The 25,827-nt window shown below is 40.2% G+C and overlaps 2 protein-coding genes across 3 annotated transcripts; one reads left to right on the top strand and one right to left on the bottom strand.

The window, feature by feature from the left end:
- Positions 1–395: 395 nt before the first annotated feature.
- On the top strand, positions 396–18,996 carry usp47 (ubiquitin specific peptidase 47). 2 transcript variants are annotated; one of them, XM_061038158.1, is made up of 29 exons: positions 396–569; positions 3,648–3,704; positions 5,040–5,234; positions 7,672–7,788; positions 7,911–8,073; positions 8,156–8,252; positions 8,347–8,492; positions 8,614–8,693; positions 9,752–9,901; positions 10,061–10,156; positions 10,242–10,394; positions 10,544–10,702; positions 11,557–11,688; positions 11,865–11,941; positions 12,157–12,212; positions 12,449–12,561; positions 12,669–12,770; positions 12,959–13,166; positions 13,305–13,420; positions 13,593–13,712; positions 13,830–14,637; positions 14,777–14,952; positions 15,054–15,134; positions 15,233–15,348; positions 15,442–15,560; positions 16,371–16,501; positions 16,770–16,817; positions 16,980–17,110; positions 18,101–18,996. In XM_061038158.1, the coding sequence occupies exons 1-29, from the start codon at positions 525–527 to the stop codon at positions 18,273–18,275; spliced, it is 4,167 nt and encodes a 1,388-aa protein (XP_060894141.1). In that variant the 5' UTR covers positions 396–524; the 3' UTR covers positions 18,276–18,996. The 2 variants fall into 2 exon arrangements, with proteins under 2 accessions (XP_060894141.1, XP_060894149.1); XM_061038166.1 differs by lacking the exon at positions 3,648–3,704.
- Positions 18,997–20,093: 1,097 nt separating this feature from the next.
- dkk3a (dickkopf WNT signaling pathway inhibitor 3a) lies at positions 20,094–23,575 on the bottom strand. Its single transcript, XM_061038194.1, has 7 exons — positions 23,312–23,575; positions 22,934–23,044; positions 22,784–22,846; positions 21,938–22,030; positions 21,301–21,445; positions 21,059–21,215; positions 20,094–20,956 (listed from the first exon to the last, which is right to left on the bottom strand). The coding sequence occupies exons 1-7, from the start codon at positions 23,519–23,521 to the stop codon at positions 20,869–20,871; spliced, it is 867 nt and encodes a 288-aa protein (XP_060894177.1). The 5' UTR covers positions 23,522–23,575; the 3' UTR covers positions 20,094–20,868.
- Between the last annotated feature and the right edge of the window lie 2,252 nt (positions 23,576–25,827).

Genomic DNA, 25,827 nt, shown 5'->3' with positions numbered 1-25,827 from the left:
GTTTATTGTCACTGTACAAGTACAACGAAATATTGTTGGAGCAAGCCTGTAGACGCCTAATATCAGAAATATACAAATATACAAATACTAAAACCAAATATTCAAATAAGAAATAAAAAATAAAAATTGTAAAATTATTATTAGTTATTATAAATTATTCATGGTCACGTGACGTTTTTGCTTGTTTTTGCCATCACTGTCCTTTTAAAAAAAACGTAGCCACGCACTGACGTCATCCTGTCCGTACAACATCACGCACGCTTGTCTGGATGGAATATGACGCCAAAGCTGCCTGAGAGGTGAAGTCTCGCGAAGTGAAACACCGGCCATCTTTCTCCATTTAAAGCTGAAACAACCGAGAGTGTCGCGTCCACTTTTTTGATAAGCCTACAAAGTTTTAATTTTGTTATCCAAGCGTCCGGAACTTCCAACAAACAGGACACACGCCATGTTTGCGTTAAACGCGGCGAAGTTGTGTCGCTGACATCCCTCTTCCCGTAAAGACGCTTAAAACTGTCGCACAAATGGAAATGGTGCCGAGCGAGGAGAACCAGTTCGTCCCCAAAGAGGTGAGGCTGTCATCAATCTATCGCACACATTCAACCCTCTGGGCTTGCAGACCAACATAATCAATAATAAAGACACAAGTTGTGCACCACTTTGTGAGTTTCCGATCCTGATGTATCGTTTAAGAAGCTAACTCTGAAGTGCTAAACATGACGGCCTATCACGACACGGCTAACTAATGATATAACGTGAGCTAGCAGCATGTAGCGGCTAGCTGAACTGCGTGTCACACTAAGTCGATTTATGTCGGAAACTTGCTCCTAGTGTAATTATCAATATGGAATCAAAGCTTTCCAAAGAGGGTTTCTCGTTATCAAACAGTCCCGAGGGTTTTGTTTCACCTGTTTGACCTGTTTTAGTTAGTTATCTGACTCTACAGATGTAATAATGTTGTAGGATCAGATGGCTAATGTGCTTAGCATTGTAAGTCAGCTTATAAAGGAATCAGCTGATGTTTTTTTTTATAACTTGCTTAATGCCAGTAGCGCCACATCAGTCAGAGTGGTATTTCACGGTCACATCTGTAAGTTTAATGACAATGCGTGACGCTGCTGTGTCTCCTGGTCGTGTTTGCAGATTGTTTTGAACTTCTCTTGTAAACGTGAGCTGACGCTAATGAACCTGAACACCTGAACCGTGCAGGTGTTTTTAAATCCTTTTTGTTATTCAACTGTCTGTGATCATGTACCGTCTTGTTTGTCTCGGGTTGAGCTATAGGCTACGTTTCCAGTCATCTAAAATGTCTATTAAGTTGTCATGTTATCCCAATTTTTTTGACATCATATAAGCTCCAGTGTCTGTCAATGCCAATTTGGTCACCAGCTGATTTCTCAGGCATGCTGTCTTTATTAATGGGGTAGCTATAAGTTATGTTTTATTGGGGGTTTATAGCCCTGTGGTTACATTGACGTCAGCTGCCGTCACACACTAAGCATAGGACGTAAGACGCGTAATGTGGATATGTTGATACACCTCTGCACCATCATTTAATCGAAATATTTCCTTTCGAGTAATGTGACCTTTATCTACACACATTATGAATTGATGACTGAGCCTTTATTTTATGAGGAATTTGACTTGTGGTGAGGAAATAGGTCCTGCTGACTATTTGCATACACAGCATGTCATACTCATGGTAGATAAATGTATTGGTCATGATGAAACACAACAGCTAGAAGAATACCACATCCAGTGTTTTAGTTCTGTGTCCTGCTGTCCTGGAATTAATGGTTTCACATTTTGACTGATGTTTAGGAGCTTAACTGAAGGCAGGGTAATGTATTTAAGATGATTATGGTGATGAAATTGGATGGTATTGGTAATGCTGATATGATGTTCTGGGATACTAGAGTTTCTTGGACGTCTTCTAATGAAACATTTGTTAGGTAAATATCGGTGACATGACCACCCTCACACACAGAACCACATTTAAAACCAGTGCCTACTCAATGGCTGTTTATTTGAGATGATTATCCTGTGTAGATCCGTGGTAACAACAACTTATCTAAATGCCACCATACTTTAGGGCTGGTCGGTTATGTGAAAAATCAAAATCACGATTGTTTTGATTGACATTGAGACCATGTCTATTATTTAACAAGATGACTCATCATTGATTTTACAACATCTCCATCACGTGCATTCGTTAAACATAAAAAACTCGTAGCACTTTAAGATTTTGAACACTTTGAAAAATAAGCAATTAATGAAAATAAGATATTTAAAAATAATACATACATAAAAAATAAAATAACTATTTATATGATTAAGTGGTAATGTATTTTTGTGGCCAAAATATAACAACGAACACTTTGAAATGTTTAATACACATGACTCAAAACTATGAACAAAATGAGTGCAACACAGCATGCAGCACAATAACGGTTTAATCTTGTGTTTCTTGTTCACATGATCATGGGAGAACAAAACGGTAATTGAAACTGAAACACGATTAATTGTCCAGTCCTACCATATTGTATGTGCAAAACTTTTTTAGTAATTTATTTGTCATTTATATAAATGTTAGTATATGTTAGTGCTAACTACTGGTTTTAAGATGGGTTTTGTTCCCATCACTTGAGTTTCTTGCAGCTCTTTTCAAATGCTTTGTTTTTTGCTGAAAAGCCTCTTTACCTTTTTGAATCAGGTCTTTGTTCCACTTGCTTAATTTTTGACTTTTCTTTTTTTTTTTTAAGCTATCTCTCATGTGGAAACTATAATTGTCCTCCTTCAGCTGTACTTAAAACATCTGAGGTATTCCCAACTATTGCACTTGCACTGTCAGACTGCCAATATTTCTGGATATTCTCAGCAATTTGAGGAAGCTTATTTATTTTATTGAGCCAATTTTAAAAAAGCACCTAAGATATCTAGCTGTACATGTTTCTTCTAGTGACAATCACTTACTCATTGTCATCCACTCATCTGTCTTTTGAGCTGCTCTAAAGTAGTATCCCTATAAAGTTACCTGCCACTGGTTGCAACTTGTCAGAAATTCATTTTAGATGTAGTAAAGTCTGACAAAATGTATAGTACATGGTCTTTGGATCAGGTTATCTTCTGTTTTTGATTTCATTACCACATCTCTATTCTGTCATGTTGTCTGTGTGTGCTTGTTAGACATTTCATCTTATTGATAGGTGTTCATTGATGGACACTGACATTTAACAAAACAAGTGTCTGATATTATATTTGTGGCAAAAGGAATCATTTAAAGCTATATAGAAACACCACCTGTTCTTGAACTACCTGTGTTAATGTCAACACCTCTACGGTAAAAATAACCTTTAATCTCATAATACACTTGTGTGTTGTCAGCTGCAGCTTCTATAAAGGACCCGTCAGTCACATTTTGTGGGGGTCAGAAACCTCACAGTGGTTCCAAAAACAGGAATAACTTGTATATATATCTTACTGCAGTTATCTGCCAGCTGAACCGTGTTGGTAGATGTAGACTTAACTATATATTGCCTTTAGGTAGTTTTCTTATGGTTATTACACAGGCATGTTTTACCATTTATTTGAGTTGTTGTGTTTGTTTAAAGCTGGTCTTACCCTTAACCATCTCTGTATATTATTAGGGAGTCTTTTGGAGTTGCAGACAGAGTATTTTTGATGAGATGAAGAAGATTACTCAGGTAGCTATGCCTGGTGTGTTGTGTGGGAGCTCTCGTGTGAATGCATGCTGTTAAACAGATGCATGAAGAAGCACCTTGTTGCTGCTGTTACTGCACATGAAGTCAGGCCAACTTAAGGGACATCAGGTGCAATGAAATACTGATCCCCTTTATGACAGATCAGAAACTGTATCAGAAGTTGAATATTAACTGGAATATAAACAAACACAGTGAAATACCAGAACCTTGTACCAAGGAGGTATATATTTTCATTATCCAGGTTTGTATGAAAAATAATCAAACTTTTCAAATGCATCACAGTTTTATACGATTGTATGTTCATTTTACATTTTCATATAAATATTATTAGTTCCCAAATTAAGTGGCTGATAGTGTTCAATACTTTCAGACAGTTTATGAAACCCATGGTACTATGTAACCAGCTGCTCCATTTTTTTTCTTCAAATTTCTCAATATGGGTACCATAGAATATTGGAGTTGTGTATTTGCCTCTAGCCTACCATTTACTCAGTGGTTCATGCTGTATTTAAGTCATTTAAACAGCAAACAATTTGTAAGTAAAACAATACATGAGGCTAAGGAAGAAACCTTGCCATAATGGTTGCATGCTTTGTTAATAAGCACTTGCTGTGCCTTGAAATTCCTGCTTGTCTAAGAAACTATTTACACCACTAGTTACAGTAAAATAGAGCTTTTAACTGAATCTCATTTCATCTAGCTTTATTACATTTTTAACCTCCTGTGTTTCCTCACGTAGAATAAATGATAGCATTTCCTCAGTACCTGTTCTTATCTAGTTATTTTTACCTTAGTTTTTGGATTGTGGGATGGGGTAGGGGGAGTGAGTCATGTTGTTGCTGTTTGATTAAATGTTGATGTAAAGCACTTTGGGATACATTTGCTGTATGAAAAGTGCTATACAAATAAAGTTTGATTGATGAAAATGGGTTAGGGTTAATGAAGCATTTTGTTCAATCAGAAATGCTTTGAATAAAAAATTTAACTTAATTTAGCTAATGTGAACAAAAATTCCCCTCCAATTTCAATAGTTCCTTATTTAAGCTCTGACACATTTCAGTCCATACCAAAAGCAAATTACAGTTTAATATCCAAGTGTGTCTTAATCAGCAATGTAACTGAACTTGTAACACTTAGTTCATATAATTAACCGCACTAAGGCATGTCATATGATGCTTTTTGTCTTGTGTTTGTCTGATATTGACAGTTGTTGCACAACACTTTGATTTTCACCAGCTCATGGTTTTCATTAAAAACAAGTCCGGTAAATACAGCTAGCTCATTATGCTAATAGCTTTCCCTTTTTTCAATTTGCAGATTCAAAATGCGGCAGAGGAGCCCCGAATGCTGTGTATAATTCAGGACATCACCAGTGCAAAGACAGTAAACGAGAGGCTCACCCTCAACCTGCCTGCCTCCACCAAGCTCTCCAAACTCTATGAAGATGTTGCCAAGAAAGCGGGATATGTGAATGGCACCTTTGAACTTGCCTGGGGGAATACACAAGACATGGTGAGATAATTCATTCATTGGCACAGTCACCTTTGTTTTTGCCAACACAAACCTACATGACTCTCTGCACATCAGGGTTTTCACATGATTTAAGAGCTTCGTTTATTAGCTTCAGTGTGTTGAAAATGTCAAGTTTTCTATCAGTAGGATCCTTTATCCTCAAACTTGACTTAAGTGTTGAAATAAAAAGATGGTTGACTTAACCCAACTCGTCAAAGAGAGCTCCATATTTGAAATGCAAGCTCAGATAGTCTGAGTTTGTGTAGGATCACAAATATTTAGGGATCAGCGATTGTTATAGTTGTTGTATTAAGATTAGATTGAATGACTGTGCAATGTGAAAGGGGTTTCTGGTTGTAAAGACGTACACCTCAGCTCTAGCGATTTGGGGATTTTAAGCTGATTGTCGTGGTTTTGCATTCTGCTCTAAAGCTTACTCCCAGCATTAACAGGCTTCTGTTATTGGTGCAAAGAGTGTAAAAACTCTGAACCGAAATCAGGATTTTCTGTCAAAGAATGAACACTTTCAAAAATGCATAAAAGGAATTTCTCTCCTTCCTGGTTCCTGACAGCTCTGTCAGCCAAGAGTCATTCACGAGGGACTGCAGTAGGAGAGTTTGTACCAACATCTTGCTCAAAACTAGTAGACTTTGCTGCATTCAGCACTGCAGGAGAGATCATTGATGACAAGAAAGGGAGCCCTAAACCTGTGTACTTCACCTAACCAACACAATATGTAGAGACTTGCTGCTAAACTAACCTGTGGACACTTAGCAACCACAAAGCAAGATCTTGACCCCTACAGAAGAAAAGAAGATGTACGAGTTCCTTGTGTTTAACTGTAGAAGGTAAACACGTGAATGCTGTGTCAATATCCGAACCCATCGGCAGTCGTTTTGATGATGTAGCCCTTAGGAGAAACCGACAGTTCTTCAAGGCTTCTGCTTTCACCAGCAGTTATTCAGATGAGCTTTAAAGACTTTCAGAGTCAAGACTTCATTTTGAGTGAACTGGTCATTGTTTACAGCATGACTGGCCACTTGAGGTACAAGAATTGAGATATGGACACTTCAGGAACTTGGTTGTTTTCTGATTGATTACTATTAATAGAGATGGTGTTGCGTTCTACCTCTTTAGCACTTCACACAGTGTTTAACTGCATACATTACAGCCAATGTACGCTGATATGAAAGACACATTTGGAGTAGATGTCTCGAATATGTCACAGCAGTTGTGCACAGATTGTGAGGGCAGAACAACTCTGAAAGCAAGTGGAGAGAAACACCAAAATAGTCAACAAAAAGTTAATAGAAACCCAGAAGTACGAGTGCAATTGGTTATCAGTATGTACAGTTGTTGTTTGGCTTGTTTCCGAAGACCACGTCTTGAATAGCAGCATTTTATGTCCTTGTCGATAGCCAAGCAAGACACAAAAATCATCCGACATATCTCATTCTTCAATAACCTGGACATGACTACACAGTACAATGTTTTCTGAGTCCAGAGATTCATATGGCTTGAGTTTTTTCTGTAATCTAATGTAGATGCTGGGTTTCTCCACAAGGTTAACAAAGATGTCTGGTGTTCAACACCAGCAACACAGCTGCCCCTAATTGACCCAAAATTAACTTGTACAGCGTTAAGTGAATGTTTTCAGTGTTGTAAAGTTCAAGCGGAGTATTTCAGGAGAAAAAGTTCCCAGCCTCTGTTTAAAGATGTGGGTCACTTAACTTCTGAGTAATTGTTAGGACACGGAAGCTACAGCTTTATGATGTATAAAGAGCGTTTTAAGTGTATCATAACCTCAGTTAGTCATTAGTGTTGAAGGAGTGTTTAAAAGTCAGACTGAGCCGGCAGTGTTCTCTGCCAAAGGGAAACAAAGAATGAAGACAAGATGTTGATAAGGTGTTCTCATATTTTGCCCAAAGGACTATATAATCGTTGCTTCCTTAATTTGCTCATTCAGGGTAGACTACAAGTTTGTTCTGTGTCTGTCAATGTTTGTGTACATACTACTCCCTTTTCTTAAATGAGCACAGGCTAATCCTGCTGCTGACCCAGGCCAAAGCCCAGGTGCTGTGTCCGTTGTTATCTCACTGAGTAGGTCAGTGGATTAAGCTACTGTATGTTTCCACTGCAGCACTTTGCCTGTCTATCCTCAGCCCGCCGTGGAGAAAGAAAGACAGAAAGTCTTATTTTCCCATGTTGGCTTTAAATTACTTTGCTGTTATATGTCAGTACGGATAATTTGCTGGAAATGACTTCTGTGGGAATCTTAAGTCTTCTTGTGAGTTTGTCTCTTTTGTAGGCTGCAGAAAGCAACTTCTGTTCAGTGTTTTGTAACTGCTCTTTTTTTTTTTTTTCCGCCCCAAGGATTGTTGTTTTCATGCGTCTGTTCATGTGATTTTTTTTCTTCTACTTTGTCCTCCCCCTCAAGGCACCACTGGACCACAGTGGTGAGATGTCTCTCTCGGATTCTGCATTCGAGCCTGGTGGTAAAAGGAATTTCCTCCAGCTAACTGACAAAGATGGAGAGCAGCCACAGATTGCCTCGGTAAGTGATGTAAACAAAATCATAAAATCTTAAACTGCATCAGAGTTCAGCTCATGTTACTTCATTGAGACTGAATTTGGTTTATGGATCTAAAGGCATTATGTAATCTTGTACTTTACCAGGCGCAGGATGAGTCTGCGACAGCAGACAGCAGTGGACTGGATGACAGTTCCCAGGAGCGGTTTATAGGGCCTTTACCAAGAGACAGTAGCACAGCAGGCTGCAGTGGTGACTACAGCAGTCCTGCTTACTCCTACTCGTCCATCCTCAACAAATCTGAGACAGGTAAAGTTCTGTGTGCTGTTGAACATATAACACAACTTTTTTTTACAAACCTCTTACCTCTTGTGTCTTTCCCCCACTGTAGGTTATGTGGGCTTGGTCAACCAAGCTATGACCTGCTATTTGAACAGTCTGCTACAAACCCTCTACATGACCCCGGAGTTCAGAAATGCACTCTACAAGTAAGGAGACATGCAAGTAAAAGTCTTGGTGAAGTTTTACTCTTTAAGAGTTAAAATGTCAAAAATATTTCATCATTTTCTTGTCAAACTTCAGCTGGGCGTTTGAGGAGTCTGAGGAGGATCCCGTCAACAGTATCCCATACCAGCTGCAAAGGCTGTTTGTTCTCCTGCAGACCAGTAAGAAACGGGCGATTGAGACCACTGATGTGACACGTAGTTTTGGCTGGGACAGCAGTGAGGGTAAGCTTTTGTACTCCCCTGTGACAAGACTCTCATGGCTTTTCTGCATATTCGCAAAAAGACAAACTTTTTGCCTCAGTATTTGAACACTCGCTTAAACTTCTTGTGCTTGTGTTTTTAGCTTGGCAGCAGCATGACGTTCAGGAGCTGTGCAGAGTCATGTTTGATGCCCTGGAGCAGAAGTGGAAGCAGACAGAGCAGGTAGGAGTTTATTTTAGTCTTCAGTATCTGTCTAATAGATCCATTATTGGATATTAACAAAAGGCCTTGTGTATGATAGTGCAAAGGGCTAGTGAGTCCCAGAGTTAGCTGTTTCTTTTCTCAGGAGTGAGTTCTTCACCTCAAGCACTTAATCCAGTGTGAATGTGTACAGCCATGTGGTCTGTTCACATGGGCATCTGGGTAGCACACAATAAATGCATGTGATTTAGCCCCATTTAGAAATAAGGTCTGACTGTAATGTGTTTGTTTTAAGTCTGCCATATTGAGGTTGGCAGTGAAATTAGAAATTAAAAATAAGGAGATCTATGGGATAAATATATCCCACTTCTGTCCAGTTCAAGCTCCAGTTACTTAGAGCTGTGATGACAACATACATCTGCTTTCACAGTCTAACACACTACATGGGGAGATCGCCTTAAAAGGAGAGGTGGATTTTTTTTAAATTTTGTATGAGCTATATGTCACAGTCCTAAGTCTAAAATCTTTAGAGCATGTAGATGATGGTTAGCATGACCCCAATCTGTTTTATATATCTGGAGGGCCGAAGAAAAATTTCAACCTCTGGTGGACAAAAAACATTTATTCTATTCTATTTAAAGTAGTCAACCAGAGATCCAGCACAGAAGGAAAGCACAATGATTCTCATCCACTTAAATGCAACCTAAAGAAACAATTATTAGTGTGAGTGTAAATTATTTTGAGAATGTTTTCACCCCTTTACCTCGCTGTCAGAATGCCCTTTCCTTCTGCATATATTTTTTGTTAAATCTACTCGCATGAGGTGAAGTTTCAGACTACTATCATTAAAGAACGTCAAACAAACAAGGCAATTTTCTAAATGAAAAATACTTAATGTCACAAGCTTTAAAAGCCTACATGTGCCAAAGACTACACTATTTACAGGTGTTCACACAGAATTAAATGACACATTTATGCCTACTTTAATAACAGCAGGCAGAATGACATTTGTTAAACAAACTGCATTGTTACAAGTGAAACATTTGAAAGGCCTGACTGCCATGCCCTCACATCTTCAGGCCGACCTGATCAACCAGCTGTACCAGGGGAAGCTGAAGGATTATGTCCGTTGTCTGGAGTGTGGTTATGAGAGCTGGAGGATTGATACCTACTTGGACATCCCTCTTGTGATCAGACCCTTCGGAGCCAGTCAGGCCTACGGCAGTGTGGTTTGTTTCTCTATGCTTTTCCTTTAAACACTTAACACTTATTTTGGTCTCAAGACTACATCATGGTTATCTTGAATTTAATGCTTGCTGCTCATTTTAATCAGTCAGTGATACTTCAGGTTTTTTTTTTAATCATGAAAATTTTGTGTTCTGCTACAGGAAGAGGCTTTGCAAGCATTTATCCAACCAGAAACTTTGGACGGGCCCAACCAGTACTTCTGTGAACGATGCAAAAAGAAATGCGATGCACGAAAGGTGAGCACACTGAAAACATGACATGTACAATGAAGTGTCCCACTATAAGCCCGTCTGAGTCTTCGATCAATACTTTTCTTCCCAGGGTTTGAGATTTCTGCACTTTCCCTACCTGCTGACACTCCAGCTGAAGCGCTTTGACTTTGATTACACCACTATGCACCGCATCAAGCTGAATGACCGCATGACTTTCCCAGAAGAGCTGGACATGAGTCCATTCATCGATGTGGAAGATGAGGTGAGAGAAGATATGGCAGCATCTTATAGTGCTTTTTAATTGTTATCAATAAGAGGAAGCTCTTACAGGCTGCGTAAAGTTCTTGTTTTTGAATACTATGTGGTCAATTTGTACCCCTTTCATTTGTTTTGTAATGCTCACCTTCCTAGAAGTCACCTCAAACAGAGAGCAGCACTGACAGTGGAGCAGAGAATGAAGGCAGTTGCCACAGTGACCAGATGAGCAACGATTTCTCCACAGATGATTGTGTGGACGAGGGCATCTGTTTGGACAGCACCGGCAGCACAGAGAGGGTGCTGAAGCCAAAGGTGATCATTTCAGCTCCCAAACTTTGTTTAAATGTTTGATTGTTGCTCCCCTGCATGGTTTGATAACTATGTGAATGAGTGCATATGCCCTGGGATATTTTGATTAGATTCCTTAAATATGAGATATCTGCTACTAATAGTCTATTTGCTAGTTATATTACAAAAAAGTTCATTAAATATGAGTCTTATAAATTTAAATGTAGCATGTAACCTTCTCAATTCGGCACCATAAGCCTTTGATCCAAACATGTTTTTCTGCGCTTGTGGTCTAGACTAATAGTCAAAGTCTTTGGCAGAGTAACCACACAGCTGTATCAAAAGGCAGCCAAGTTTTATTTTGGCCTATTATCAAGTTACCCACCAAATGAATGTTAATTAGTAACAGCTGATATCACATGTTGCCAGAATAGCTTTTCATTTTTACCATCGTGAGCGTCGGCCTACACTGGTTGTAAATGAGAATCTCAGTTCTAATGTTGATGTGGAAGGGGAGTTCACTGGGAATGTTGTTACAGACTGAGCAGAAAAGTGATGCCTTTACTTCCCTCTACTTGTTACTTGGGATGTCCTTTTGTCATTCATAATGTGAGCTGAACTTTCCAGATGATAACCCAACCAACACTGTGTGGGTCATGGTTGTTCTGATACAGAAGTGGACAAAATCTCAATATTATTTTGGATGTTACTCTCACTCTTCAAATATAGGATCTTTAAGCTTATATTTTTATCAATCGCAAATGAGGTGTCATTAAATAAACCTCCATGTTGTCAGAATAAACATGAAATATCATCATGATAGAGATTTATCTTTGCTTTTATTTTAACAGAACAATTTGTTTCCCTTCTATTTTCAGAGTTTGCCGACCTTTGAACTGTTCTCTGTCATGGTCCATTCTGGGAGTGCTGCGGGTGGCCACTACTACGCCTGCATCAAGTCTTTCAGTGACGGCCAGTGGTACAGTTTCAACGATCAGCATGTTAGCAAGGTCAGCATCAGGCCTTGAGACACCTCTTGTCATCCTACAATATGTAAATGTTAGACTGTATCAGTACCACTCTTCATCTAACAAACATATCTGCATCATTTTAACACTATGCCTAACATCAACATTGTTGTTTCATTATCAGTATATATATATATCCATGCATTTCTTTTGGACAGATCACCCATGATGATATCAGGAAGACATATGGGGGATCCTCAGGGAGCAGAGGCTATTACTCCAGTGCATTTGCAAGGTCAGTGCTGTGTCTCATCTGTTTCCTAAGTGGAATGAAATGTATTCTTTTAGTACATTGGTTTAGGGAAGACTGCAATCATCAAGTTTATTTATATGGCACTTACCTTGTTGCTGCTTCACACAAGACATCAAAAGCATCATGACAAATCGAAAAAATGCATTAATAAAGGATGTTTGAAAATTCATAACAAAACATGTTTTCCCTCCCAACAGCTCTACAAATGCATACATGCTGATTTATAGATTGAAAGATCCCTCAAGGAATACAAGTAAGAAATCATTGCACTTTAATGTCAATTATAGTGATCTTTTTCCAAACCTTCATACTGTATGAGCCAAAAGCTTGAGCTCTTGTTTCCCAAACCATAGCACTCCTCTGGCGTATCAGGGTTGTTGACATGTTTATATAAATTAAGTACATTCATTATCGTGTCTATCAGTTGGGTAGCTGTCAGTAAGCATTTTATAGAATCAGTATGGAGTACTTTGACTGTCTTGTCCGCAGAGTATTTGGCTGTGGACGACTTCCCCGAGCACATAAAGAGTTTGGTTCAGAAGGAGAAAGAGTCTGAAGAGCAGGAAAAGCGTCAGAGGGAGATCGAGCGCAACACTTGCAAGGTAAATCAGCTGAAGGTGTGATTGTTGTGTTCCTGAAATAGGATCAGTTGATGCATTTCATCTTTTGTTGTTTTTATTTCTATTTATAATTTTCTTTTGATCTTCAGATTAAGCTGTTCTGCATGCATCCTGTGAAGATGATGATGGAGAGCAAGCTGGAGGTACACAAGGACAAAACTCTCAAAGAAGCAACAGAGATGGCCTACAAGGTTTGTTAACTGTTTGTCTCTTCCTTTTGATTTATTATCGAAGCAGCTAGCCTACCATAGCGACATGTGGCAGACTTTAGATTCTTGAATGCTGGAGGGTCTTAACCGCATGTCACTTGAGACCACCAATGTATCTTTATCAAGACAGAATTTGTGTTTACTCCTCGTTTGTTTGTTGTGCATCTTAGCTGATGGACCTGGAGGGAGTGGTCTCTCTGGACTGCTGCCGCTTGGTAAAGTACGACGAGTTCCACGAGTACCTGGAGCGCTCCTACGAAGGCGAAGAAGACACACCAATGGGCCTGCTGCTGGGAGGGGTCAAGTCGTCTTATATGTTTGACTTGCTGCTTGAGACCCGCAGACCAGAACAAGTGTTCAAGCCTTACAAACCAGGAGGTCAGTGACCTGCTGCCATGTAGACTACTGAATCAACTGTACACATATAATGATGCAGTGCAGAGTACAATGCAAAATCCCATCACATCTTTATGCCTGTGCGTGTGTTTCTGACTTTATTTTATTTTTTCCCCTCAGAGGTGATGGTGAAGGTTCATGTTGTTGATCTGACGACTGAGAGCATCGCTTCTCCGATCAGTGTTCGGGCGTACTTGAACCAGACCATCACTGAATTCAAACAGCTTATTGCACAGGTTTCTTAAATTTCTCTTCTCAGTTATTTCACTTTATCTTCATTTGTTTTCCTGACTATTTATATATTTTAGCATCAACTCAGAAAATTGTGTTAAACATTTTTGTGCTTTACCAGTGAGACTGTGCACAAAGTTCATTTTTTTCAATGTGTGTAAATGTGTTTGATTTTAGGCTACAGGGCTTTCTGCAGAGACCATGCGCGTGGTCCTGGAGCGCTGCTATAATGACCTTCGACCCCTATGTGTTCCAAACAAGACACTGAAAGCTGAGGGGTTCTTCAGGAGTAACAAAGTACTAACGTTTTCTTTTATTCCTGACTTTTTTTGCTTCAAGTGTTTAATTTGTGTTGTTCAAGTCAGAAAATCTCAACTGTAAAGTATGAATTTAACCGGTGTTGTGATTTATCAGGTCTTTGTGGAAAGCTCTGAGTCGCCAGATCATCAGGTTGCTTTCACTGACTCACTCTTGTGGAAACTTTTGGATCGTCACGGTAACACGATAAGACTCTTGGTTTTACTGCCTGAGCAGTCTCCTGGTACTATGGCCAACAGAACTCCTTGCCAAAAAGTAGGCGTTGACTCCGAGGAGCCCTTTGAGGGGTCAAAAGGCAACAGGAAGTCAGTGGAGGCTATCCTGGAGGAGAGCACGGAGAAGTTAAAGAATCTGTCTCTGCAGCAGCAGCAGCAGCAGGGCTCCAGCACTAGTGACAGCCAGAAAAGCTCTGACGCCAGTGACTTTGAACATATTGAGTCCCCGACACAGGAGGCTGACTCAAACTCTTCACTCTGTGTGGCTGCAGACAACAGAGAGTTAGAGAACCGGATCAAGGCTGTGGCAGGGGGCAGCAGCGGTGGCTCCTCCGACCCTGAAAATCAATTTGCATGTGAGGAGCGCTCGGATTCTGAGGTGAACAATGACCGCAGCACCAGCTCAGTAGACAGCGACATCCTGAGCTCCAGCCACAGTAGCGACACTCTTTGTAATGCAGACAGCGGGCCCATTCAGCTAGCCAACGGGTTGGACTCTCACAGCATCACTAGTAGCCGACGCTCAAAAGCCCATGAGGGCAAAAAAGAGACCTGGGACACTGCTGAGGAAGACTCAGGGACAGACAGCGAGTATGACGACAATGGGAAGAGCAAGGCAGAGGCTCAGTACCTCTACTTCAGGGCAGAGCCTTGTTCTCAGGATGACTCCTCTACGGATACACAAAAAAGTATGAAAAAAGTTGTATTCATGACACTGTGATTATCCTTAAGTAAGAAAAGTAGTTCACATTTCATTGAGACCTGTGCAGGTGAATGAATAACATATTCATTGTGTGTTTGATTGTTGTTTTTTGGTTTCTGCTTCAGGTTTAGTGCTTCACGTGGACAAGAGAATAACATTGGCAGCATTTAAACAGAACCTGGAGCCCTATGTGGGAGTCGCCTCCACCCAGTTCAAGGTGTTTCGGGTGTACGCCAACAACCAGGAGTTTGAGAGTGTACGATTAAACGAAACCCTCTCATCGTTCTCTGATGACAACAAGGTCAGGATCAATTCTACCGATGATTTTACATTTAGTTTCTGTTACAATGATCCAACGCTTGTGAATGATTCTTATCTGAGACCTTGTATTTCTTTCCATAGATAACCATTCGACTAGGCAGAGCACTGAAAAAGGGTGAATACAGAGTAAAAGTCTATCAACTTTTAGTGAATGAAGTAGAGGTAAGAGCTAAAGTACTTTTCAGTTATGAGGCTCAGAATATTTCAACTGACTGTGTAATCAGACGAATTGATCATTTATCCATTTCCCTCTTCCTCAGCCCTGCAAGTTCCTTGTGGACACGGTGTTTGCCAAGGGAATGACAGTGAGGCAGTCTAAAGAGGAGCTGCTCCCTCAGTTAAAAGAGCACTGTAAGCTCGACCTCAGCATTGACAGGTATGACTTTCTTTCTTGTAACTTTTGCAAAGAGAACATTTGTAAGTGTAGGTGTTCACCTTAGTGTGTGTGTGTGTGTGTGTGTGTGTTCAGGGTTCGTCTCAGGAAAAAGACATGGAAGAACCCAGGCACAGTGTTTCTGGACTATCATGTCTATGAAGAAGACATCAGCATCTCTTCGAACTGGGAGGTTTTCTTGGAAGTTCTTAATGGTAACACTCTTCATATGATTTCTGACACATTTTAGAATAGTTGTGAGCTGTTTTCACATACAGTATGCACTCATTAAAATTCCTAGAGGATTTCAGGTGGACTGCCCTTGCATTCCTCCTGAGTGGGCTGTTCACACATTTTCCTCACAGGGGGAGACTGTCCCTGGCTGAGATTTTTTGCCTTTATATTAATGCTACCTGTAATCAAACACAATCAAGATATTAACAAAAAACTGGAGAAGAGCATACTCTCAAACAGAAAACATAATGAAGCAGATACGTTATGTGCACAGAGATCACACTGGGCGTGTGCATACAGTCTGTGGACTTGGATTGGTCGCAGGATTTAAGCATCACTACCCCTCTTCTCGAGGAATTTTCCTGAATATTGTCTGCTGCCTTCTCACATTGCCTCACTCCAACTTCATGCAGTATGTTTTTTTTACTAGGTGGTTGGAAAAGTGCTGTGAAAAATGTGTCTGTTTGCATTCATATATGCAGCTCACCCCAAAAACTTTTTTTAGGAGTTTTGTTAAGTGTATGTCTTTGAATTCTTAGTTGAAGATGTATCCCTTTCTATGCCTCTCTCCTGCTGACAGCAGTGACCAATTGTGTTGTAAACTCAAATAGGCCTATTATTCCATTGTTTTGTTTTCTAGGTAATTCATTCTTTTCAGTGTTTTTTCAAAATATAGTCGTCTTGTTTCAAGGGACATGTCTATTTTTCCAGGTGAAATATTTTAGATGTGATTTTTAAAAAAAAAAACAGTCAGAACTTGAATTATTGTCTGCCATGATGAATTTTTTTAGAACCAGAGAAGATGAAGTCCATGTCACAGCTGGCTGTTCTGACTCGGAGATGGAGCCCGTCTACAATGAAGCTGGGACCCTTCCAGGAAGTCATTCTGGAGAGCAGCAGTGTAGAAGAACTCAAGGACAAGGTATGTCTGTAACCCAATTTATTCAGCCATTGAAAACATAGAAACAGACACAAATCTGATCATCTACATTCAGGAAATATAAACCTCAAAGTAATATCAATACATAATGAACAGAACTATATCAAGTTATGTTAATACAATTGTGTAAGTAAAAATTACTTCTAATAAAAATAAAATGATTGGCTTTATTTGTGGAATAATGGTCTTAATACTGTTCACTTTGCCGAAAAAGGCCTTTTGTGACTTATTTTCTTCATTCTGTTCACAGCTTAGTGAAATCAGCAATATTCCTCTCGAACAGCTGGAGTTTGCAAAGGTATGTGAGAAGCAGCACCTCACACAGATTAGCTTGTTCATCCCTTATGTCTCCCATTGTTCAAGTGGTCTGTCTTTGAGTGTGAATCAGGTGTTCCTGCTCTTGTTTGTCTGATGCCAATCACATCCCTGTTGTGCAATCCATCTGCTCTGCTCTGAACAGGGTAGAGGAACATTTCCTTGTGATATTTCTGTGCTGGAGATCCATCAAGATTTGGACTGGAACCCTAAGGTGTCCACTCTTAACGTGTGGCCTCTGTACATCTGTGACGATGGAGCTGTGGTCTTCTACAGGTACGTTTAAACTATTACAGTCCAGTGGCATGACAGATGGACTGGACTTTGGTCCAAACATGTTGGTTAGAATCGGTTATAATAGGTTTAGGAAACATTTTTTGGGATTATGAGAATTCATTAGTAAAGTTATTTTTCTTTAAATAATCTCCATTAACATGATTTCTATGAAAGTTTGTGAAACTGTTGTTGCATGTCTGAGTTACAAACTCAGTTCATCCAAAACATGACATGTCATTTTTAAACATGTAAAGATGAAAGTGTTAAAGCAAGTTAAAAAGGAAAATAAAGTAGAAAAAGTCAAGTCTCAAATTACAGTTACATAAGCAGCTTCAGTCATTTTTGGTGTGTCATAGAAATGCACTAACAATTTTGAAATTTAAGATTTACTTTTATTGATCCCCGCAAGGGGACATTTCAGTTTTTACACTCTGTAAGTCATGAACACACACATGCAGAAACAGGATCCTATGGACATGCACTAATGGAGAGAAGCCAGAGTAACGGAGCGGCCCACAGCGGGCGCTCCTGAGCTGATGGTGGGGAGGGGGTTCGGTGCCTTGCTCAAGGGCTCCTCGGCAGTGCTCAGGAGGTGATCTGGCACCTCTCCAGCTACCAGACCAACTTCCATATTTGGTCCGCACCTTGATCCAGCGACCCTCCGGTTCCCAACCCAAGTCCCTACAGACTGAGCTACTGCTCATGTGAGCTACTGATAATGTGTTTTGAAACTGCGACTGTCTCTGTGCTGGGACAGATTATGAGACACCTATGCAGTACATGTAGCATTGGCCATTAATTTTTAACCTATTTTTTGATATCCTTAATGGTGGTATGCTTAATAGTATTAACAATATTAATTATTATCGATGTATTTTTGAAAATGATAGAAAGCGATGTTACCTCATGAACTGCATCACAACCTCTTAGGGGATTCCATTTGAATTATTTGTGACTTGAGATGAACACTGCTGTTGTTTGTCTGTGCAGGGACAGCACAGAGGAGCCTATGGAGCTCTCAGATGACGAGCGTAATGAGCTGATGAAGAAGGAGAGCAGCCGTCTGCTCAAAACTGGACACCGTGTCAGCTACTCGCCCCGCAAGGAGAAGGCACTTAAGATCTACCTGGACGGAGGCCCTGCCAAGGACTCGGGGCAGGACTGAGGCACTAAGCCCTGGCCCCGGTCTTTGGGAATGGTGGCTACTGCAGCAAAGCAAAATAGGCTTATATGACTCAGTCGGAGTATCAGGCCTGATAGATACTTGAACATCAAGCAGCGCTGTGAGGCTAACAGGCTCTCACCCTCCACTCAGAGCCACAGGAAGGGCTCAGAAATCCTATTGTGCACTATAGTGTATTGTACTGTAAAGTTTAAAGGGAAGTACGAAAGCTATCCAATACAGAAAGAGAATCAAATACTGTACAGACTAATCAATTGAACGTAAAAGCTCCAGAGATGGATGCAGAGATGCAAGGACTGTGAACTGGACTGGAAGGCGTCCATCCTGGCTATTTAAGTTTCCTGTCTCCTTTTCCATCTGTGTATTTCACTTTGTCCCGTCACTTTGTGTTTCTCCTCCTGTTTCAGAAATACTGTCGATTCTGATTCATCCCTAACCATCTTATCTTTGGTGCTCAAACCTTTCTGAGCATAGAGTTAATAGTAAAAAAAAAAGTCTTCTGACGTTCGTTCACCTTCCTTTTAAATATTTGAAAACCAACAGCATATACAACTGAAAAACGACTCATCCAGCCTCTTTTCAGTCTCGCCTCTTCTCTTGGGGCCAAACCTCACTCTCTCACTGACTTCGACAAGTCGAGATATGAATTACTCTCTCAAGATTTCTCGAATCAAGAAAAGCAACAATAAATGTGTTAATTTGACATGGCTAATGCTCCTTTAATGCTGGAGATGTGTTGTTCTTTTTTCCCCTCAATGCTTTGTGCTTTTTAGGAGCTTTACCTCGGTTACATCCCTTCCACTAAATAAGGTGAGACATAGACACTTGGTCCTTTAACACCAAGTACAATAAAACAAAACCAAGTAGACTGTGTTACAGATCACCATGTTTTGTTTTTTTGTAAATCATTTTTTCCAGACTTAAGCATTCAGTTAGGTCTCATAAACACCCGTTGTCTGTGTTAACCTTAAATTTAGAAAGTGGATTTCTTTTCTTCTTTCACCATGTGACCTGGTTTGTGTATCTCTACTGTCACCCATGTATTGTGTGTGGTGGTGTACTGATGGGAGGGATCTCTCTGAGTTTTGGAGAGAGTGCGAGGTTTGTTTTTGGCGCTTCTACCTGCTGCTGCTCTATAGACTGGCTCCAGAGGGCGGGGGGGGGGAGTCTACTCGACTTCCTCAGTGTGCCCGTGCTGCTGGTCTGAGGAGGACTGACGCTCAGCATCCCCGCCCTCACTGGGCTCCTGATGCTGCCACCAACTGTAGAAATGCCAATATCTGGAGAAAATCTTTTTTTTTTTTTTTTTTTCCGTCGTCGATGTCTATTTCTTTGAGATTTAAATCCTGTGTGAAAATAGTTTAAAATGATTTTAGAAATTAATTAAAATGCTTTTTTTTCATAACTGCAGTTTTTTTTTCATTGTAAAATGAAATGGCTTAATTCAACCCACAAGACATAATCACTTTTCAGAGGCTTGGTGTTTGAACACAACTTTAATTTTCTAAAAGCTAGAAATGTCCGAGCTGACAAAGTTCTGCAGAACAGTGCTGTAGTTATGTTATTTAACATCCAACTAAAGTACACTGCTATGATCACAAACACACCAGGGGTTTCATGTGTTAGCTTTGCACTGCAACTGATTGCTGTACATAGAAAACCCAAAGCACTTACTGTGCAGCACAAGCAACGTGATGTGTTGGGGGAGAAATGGCATGCTTTAAAAGTTGATGACCACATAGTGTGCAACATGAGTTGGAGATCTGGGTGTTGACAACAGAACCATTGATATCTGAAAACATTTCACCATAATGGCTTCAAGCTTGTGGATGGAGCTGGTTAGTTATGAAAAAAAGATTCAATCTGTTTGATTTTACAAGAACTATTAGTGTTATGTGATAATATAATATTTTTAGAATGAGTGACAGGATTGGTTCAGTTGTCAATCAGAATCTTCTTGGCCGTGCTTCATCCACACAGCTGATCATCACTCATGTAGCCTGATCAGACCTCTTCTACCTTATTCATTACATGGCTGTGATTAGCATTAGATAAGGGTTAAAGTAGCAATATACTGTAAAATACAGAAACAGGCATTTCATATTTATTTCCAATACAGTATATCCTGTTTTTTTTAACTTTTATATTTACATGTTGAGAATACAGAAGCATTAAGTAGACATGCATCCATGTATCTTATTCACTCCGTTTTCCCATTGTTATGAGTCATTTCCAATTGTTTTCTCGAGATCTTGACTTATTTACCTCGTATCCCTAGAGTTGCAAAAAGCACAAAACAAGCACAGATATAGGCTTAACTTACCTCATTACTGTGGATGGATGCATGTCTGTTTAGGGCTTCCATAACAGAGACCTTTTAGTTTGGTAAATCTTAGGTCTCAATTAAAGCATATCAAATAAATATATTTGCATCCTTTATCATGCTGTATATGTTCTCCAATTTGGATTAGGCTAGCAAACACAAAGTGCTGAAGTCTTTGCAACAAAGCTCTGGAGTAAGAGAATACTCAGGTCTATTTGTAAACAAAGTCATTTTTAGAGAATTTAAGCTGTGTCAGATGATGTAGTCTATCTCTGAATACAGCGTGTCAGTCAGGTCCTCTTCACTCGAGTCCTCTCCTTTAAGGCACATGGACCCTCGCCTGTATAAAAAAAAAAGCTTGAATATCATTTGTTGAAATGGAATTATTCACTTGTCAAGTTTTGGATTTAAAATATACTTTGATATATTAAAGTAAACATACCCTAGGTGCTGGCAGTGAAGCTCTCCTGCACAGGGGCAGTGTTTCCTGGGCCCTTCATCTGGGACATCCCAGGACAACAGCGCCATCAGGTGGTTGGAGGCACCGAAGCAGCGCTCGCGCTCAATGGGTTTTGCAGAGCAGATGGGGAAGAGTAAGGCTGAAATCCCAATGAAAACACATTTTTCTTTGAGGAAGTGTAGAAAAACAGAGCAGTGTATACTGTGCTGTGAGCAGTGCTGTACCTTTGTGAAAAGCACAGCAGAGGTCTGGGTTGCAGTCAGCCTGGTGATGACAGGTGCTGCCAGCCTCTCCCTTTGTTGCATTTTGACTGCACTGACCCCACAGACACAGCTGCTCGCCGCAGCACTCTTGATCCTTAGTACAGGGCTTAAAGAAGAACAGGGGGGTGGGTGAATGAGATCAGTGGTTCAACTCTCCCTGATTGTAGTGACACACGTTCCTATTTCTATCCATCCGTTAATTAAGTGGCACTGCCGTATGGCAAAAAGTTTTCTGGTTATTTCCACCAAAATGTTTCAGTAATGCACATCAGAAAATACACAGATTATTATCCTTTTAGCTTTGCGTTGTTTTTTACTCTCACACACCAACACCCAGTGAGTCTGAAATATAACCAAAGAGTCTCACCAGAGAAACTCTTTATATCAATATTATTTTTGTTGCAGCCGTCCTTTGTAGAGGAAAGAAGAAGAGCTCGACTTTGACATGTGCTGACCTTTTACGTGAAGCTCAACACACTCCAGTTACACTTGTGGACACACTGCAATGCAGTCAAAATGAAACCCCAGCTGCCTGTGAGTGAGTGAGTGTGTGCGTGTGTATGTGTTGTGTTTTGAAAGCAACAGAAGGGTCATTTACCACATCAATTGCTTTGCAAAGCAGACACTTGGAGTTCTTTATGTCAGAAGGGCAATACCTTCCCTTCCCACAGTCCTCATCAACGATGCATCCCTAAAGAAAAGAGAGAAGAAGAATGACATCCAGGCGTCAGGAACAAGAATGAGCTCCATAGAGAATGCGTTCTGTACTGTAGAGAGGATAGAGTAAGAAAGTGCCGCCAAGGTCAAAACTCAAAACAGAGCCGCCTGCTTGGGAGTACTTTGGCCTCCATGTTTGAGGCACTATATAAACACAGCTACCTGGCGCCTCATGGTAGGTTATATTAGTGTAAATATTTTACTGCTGTATACTTGAAATTTAACCCTGTAAGCCAAATAAAATAGTTCAAATCAATAAGTTGCTCAATGAATTCAGATTTGATACAACTTTCTTGTGAATAATTATAAATCTGTGTCGTGCTTCTATCGAAAGATTTAATCCTAGAAGTCCCTTACAAGCAGCAAAAGCATAAAGCATACATCATTACTTATTTATCACAGATTTCTTTACAGTCATCATTTTGATTAAAAAATGTTTTAAGCTGACAACTCAACTAAATTGTGCTTAAATTGTACACACAGCAATTTGCAAGTAATAAATGTGAATATAGTTATTAATGCTCCCTGAAAAATCCTACAGCAACTGTTCATTCATCTGCAGACATTATGCCAAGTCAGCAGCTGTGATGCTGCTGCCAGACATTGTGCAATCGTGAAAATGTTGTGTTATGAAAAGGTCATAAAATATACAAGAGTTCAATTTGCATGTTTTTTTTTTTTTTTGTGGAAGACTTTACATAATTAAAGGTAAACAGATCAAACTTACATCATCAATATTGTTTCCCAGGTTTCTGGACTGCTCCGATGTCGTAATGTTGTTTGTCTCCTCCTGTGTAAAGGTGGGACATGTTCAAAGTTTCTGATCAAAGTTGGAAACAAACACTGTTTTGTTTACGAGGTCTATTTATAAGCATACCTGGTTTACTGAGGTGTCGACAGATTCACTGTAAGTAACTTTATCAGAAGCAGTTTCATTGTGATGACTTGATGGAAGGTCATTGGGATGAGGGCTAACACTCTCGTTCTTCTGGAAAGATAATCACAGATACATTTCAGGTAAAAGCAGGCAGTAAATATCACTCACTACATTCTAGCTCCTATCACAGACTCATCATCTTTCTAACCTTATAGCCTACATCTGTCCAGAGATGGACGTGTTTTTCAAAGATTCTCATAATACCAGCAAAAAAAAAAAAAACATAATCCAAAGGCAGCGAGTTTCAGCATGAGCAGTGAAATACTGCTATGTCATATGAAGCTAGATGCTGACTGAGAGGTGCAACTGGCTGCCTACTTGGTGAAACGCATCCTCAGGCTTTAGCTGCGGATCCCCTGGAAGCTGCTCCACTTCCACAAACATACGGTCCAGCTCATTTTGTCCCAGGGCGGAATTATCCGCCAAGATGTGACTGATCCCCGAGTTCACTATCTCAGGGAGGATGCCACTGCAGACTGATGCATGAGCCAAAACTAGCAGGGCGACCCGCATCATCATCATCATCATGCTGCTGCTGCTCCTGCTGCTGCTGCTGCTGCTGCTGCACACTGAGAGTGAGGGTGTGGCTGTGATGCTTCAAACATCGTCACCACCACAGCTGATACTTCTCCGTCACTGCGGGGGTCATCACCTCCTCTGTAGGAGGTAAACCTAAACTTAAAGTCGTCACTGCTGGCTTCACATTAACTAACTTCAGTAATAAATGCATCAAGGCACTCGTTTATGGCTTACAGGCTTGGTGCTTCATAAACTTTATCAGGAAGCCTCAATGATAACTCCGGCCCAGTAAAAGCCCCGTTCAATCCTTCGCAAGGTAAACGGTAAAGTCGAGAGGTAAAGAAGTAAAACAAGACCTCACCTTTTTTTTTTTTTTTTTTTTAGTTTAAAGATTAGTATTTTAGTGAAAAAGTCTTAAAAACGAATTCCGCGTGCGTGTAGTTTCACGGTCTGACCACAAGATGGCGACGTGCTGCATAGAGAGACCACAGTTTCTGCTGACACTTTGGAAAATGTTTAATGTGTTGACTTCCTAAATGCATGGCGCCAGGCCAGGGATTCGGATGTGAATGGGTCGAATTAAACCATAAATAGGCTCCATCTGCTTGTAATTGTTAGATTTCAATATCTGTCTGGCCATAGCTATAAATTCCATTCAATGCTCATGCAGCATTTTTTTTTTTTGTGTTCAATGTTTATAGCCTACCTACTATGTTTGCAGCTACCCAAGCTGTCAAATGTTCTGTGTAGTAGCCTAATTTCTGTCTTTACGGTGAACTCACATTAGAAAATCGTGGGTGGTCGTTTAAAAGTAGCGAAAACCCCCGTTGACATGAAAGAGTCTGAGGTCGTTTGGCTTAACCAGCAGCCACTGCTCAGGGATGTGTCCGAGTTCAGAGCACCGCCCTCAAACACTGGACTCAGCAGCTGTACAGAGACACACTTCTGCCTGGCTGTCAGACCTAACTCAGGACCGACGAACTTCAGGACCTCGTTTGACCGACGACATCGAAAGAAAGCATTTGAGTTTGGATTTGGTTGAGCGATATGAGGTGAGCTTTATATTTCCCACCCGTTCACACCTCAAAGTTGAATTTGTCTCTCCTAACCATGTGGCTGTGCGTGAGGCTGAGACACCTGACAGACAAGCTTTTCCTTATTTCACAGGTAACATGTAGGTTAGGCTATGTCAGCGGTAAGTTTAACAAGGACTCTAGTATGAGAACCAGGGTCATTGTAAAATGTATAAATGGATGAGAAATTGTCTTTATGGACTTTTTAAACTGTGTTTTTTAACCTATAAAACAACACTGTCCTTTACGACACTATCAGGTAGCCTAGTTGGTAGTCAGAGCTTCTGTTTTGCTGCTTCGACCTTCAGTAGAATATGGCTTTGTCTGGTGAGTTTGGAGTTTAGTGAACACGTGCTAAATGTGTTTTAATTGTTAACGCGAGGATTAAAGGCTTTCTGAGAGGAGTCAGTCTCTGCTCCTTCATAACAGATCTCTGATCTCTTGAAAAGTGATTTCTGCTGTGGTTAATATGCAGCTGCTGGTATTGATCAAATACACAGCTGAACCTTTGATAAGTACTGGGATTCCTGATTTACCAGGATAGAAAATGGTCAGACAAATAGTTGTACATAAAGGAAAATACAAAAAAAAAAAAAAAAAATCAAATGATTTGTGAGGCTTTATTAACTCCTCACTATAGGAACCATCATGCGTCTCTGTGTGCTACATTTCGACACAGTGCTTAAGCGTTCTGTCTGGCGTGATTCACACATCTTGCAAGATGATGCATGATGTGTTCAGCAACATTTTTAAGCGGGTCACTGGAGTCAGAAAAACAGCGGTGGCTCTCCTTCCTACCACTGTATGAGCAATCGTTTCCTGTGTACTTAACATCTGTTGGATATCAAACTGTAAAGCCCAGATTTAATCTCAGCAGGATTCTGCCAGTATAAATGCTAACACCTAAAGACTTTGGCCCAGACGCTGATGGCCCCTGTGATTTACACTCCTGGAGATTAACATCTCTATGTATAAACATTTAGCAGCAATCCTCTCACACTGGAGTTTCCCTCTTCCAGTCATTTTCTTTTTAATCATTCATGTCCCGTGATTTAAAATACATGGTGGAAAGATTTACTCAGCAGTGTGTTGCTCAGTAAGATATGTGTTTATTTTTTAAACATTTTCTTTTATTGCCAAATATAGCTTTAAGACTCGTGTCTGAACATGCTGACATGCTGAACATGGTTACGGGCTATAACTCTCCTTTCAACAATTCCAGCTATTCTACGGCTGAAAAGT

The sequence above is a fragment of the Labrus mixtus genome, chromosome 1 (genome assembly GCF_963584025.1).
Source record: "Labrus mixtus chromosome 1, fLabMix1.1, whole genome shotgun sequence".
In the NCBI taxonomy this organism is placed as follows: Eukaryota; Metazoa; Chordata; class Actinopteri; order Labriformes; family Labridae; genus Labrus; species Labrus mixtus.
This window is presented reverse-complemented; position numbering and strand designations above follow the sequence as displayed.

Excerpts from the sequence above, each read along its gene's own strand:
- usp47 (XM_061038158.1), top strand. The coding sequence starts at position 525 with ATGGAAATGGTGCCGAGCGAGGAGAACCAGTTCGTCCCCAAAGAG. Across the intron at positions 12,213-12,448 it reads AGATCCCTCAAGGAATACAA|AGTATTTGGCTGTGGACGAC; the intron begins GTAAGAAATCAT and ends TCTTGTCCGCAG. Across the intron at positions 15,135-15,232 it reads TTTTAGTGAATGAAGTAGAG|CCCTGCAAGTTCCTTGTGGA; the intron begins GTAAGAGCTAAA and ends CCTCTTCCTCAG.
- dkk3a (XM_061038194.1), bottom strand. The coding sequence starts at position 23,521 with ATGATGATGATGATGATGCGGGTCGCCCTGCTAGTTTTGGCTCATGCA. Across the intron at positions 23,045-23,311 it reads CTGAGGATGCGTTTCACCAA|AAGAACGAGAGTGTTAGCCC; the intron begins GTAGGCAGCCAG and ends TTATCTTTCCAG. Across the intron at positions 20,957-21,058 it reads CTTCACTGCCAGCACCTAGG|GCGAGGGTCCATGTGCCTTA; the intron begins GTATGTTTACTT and ends TTTTTTATACAG.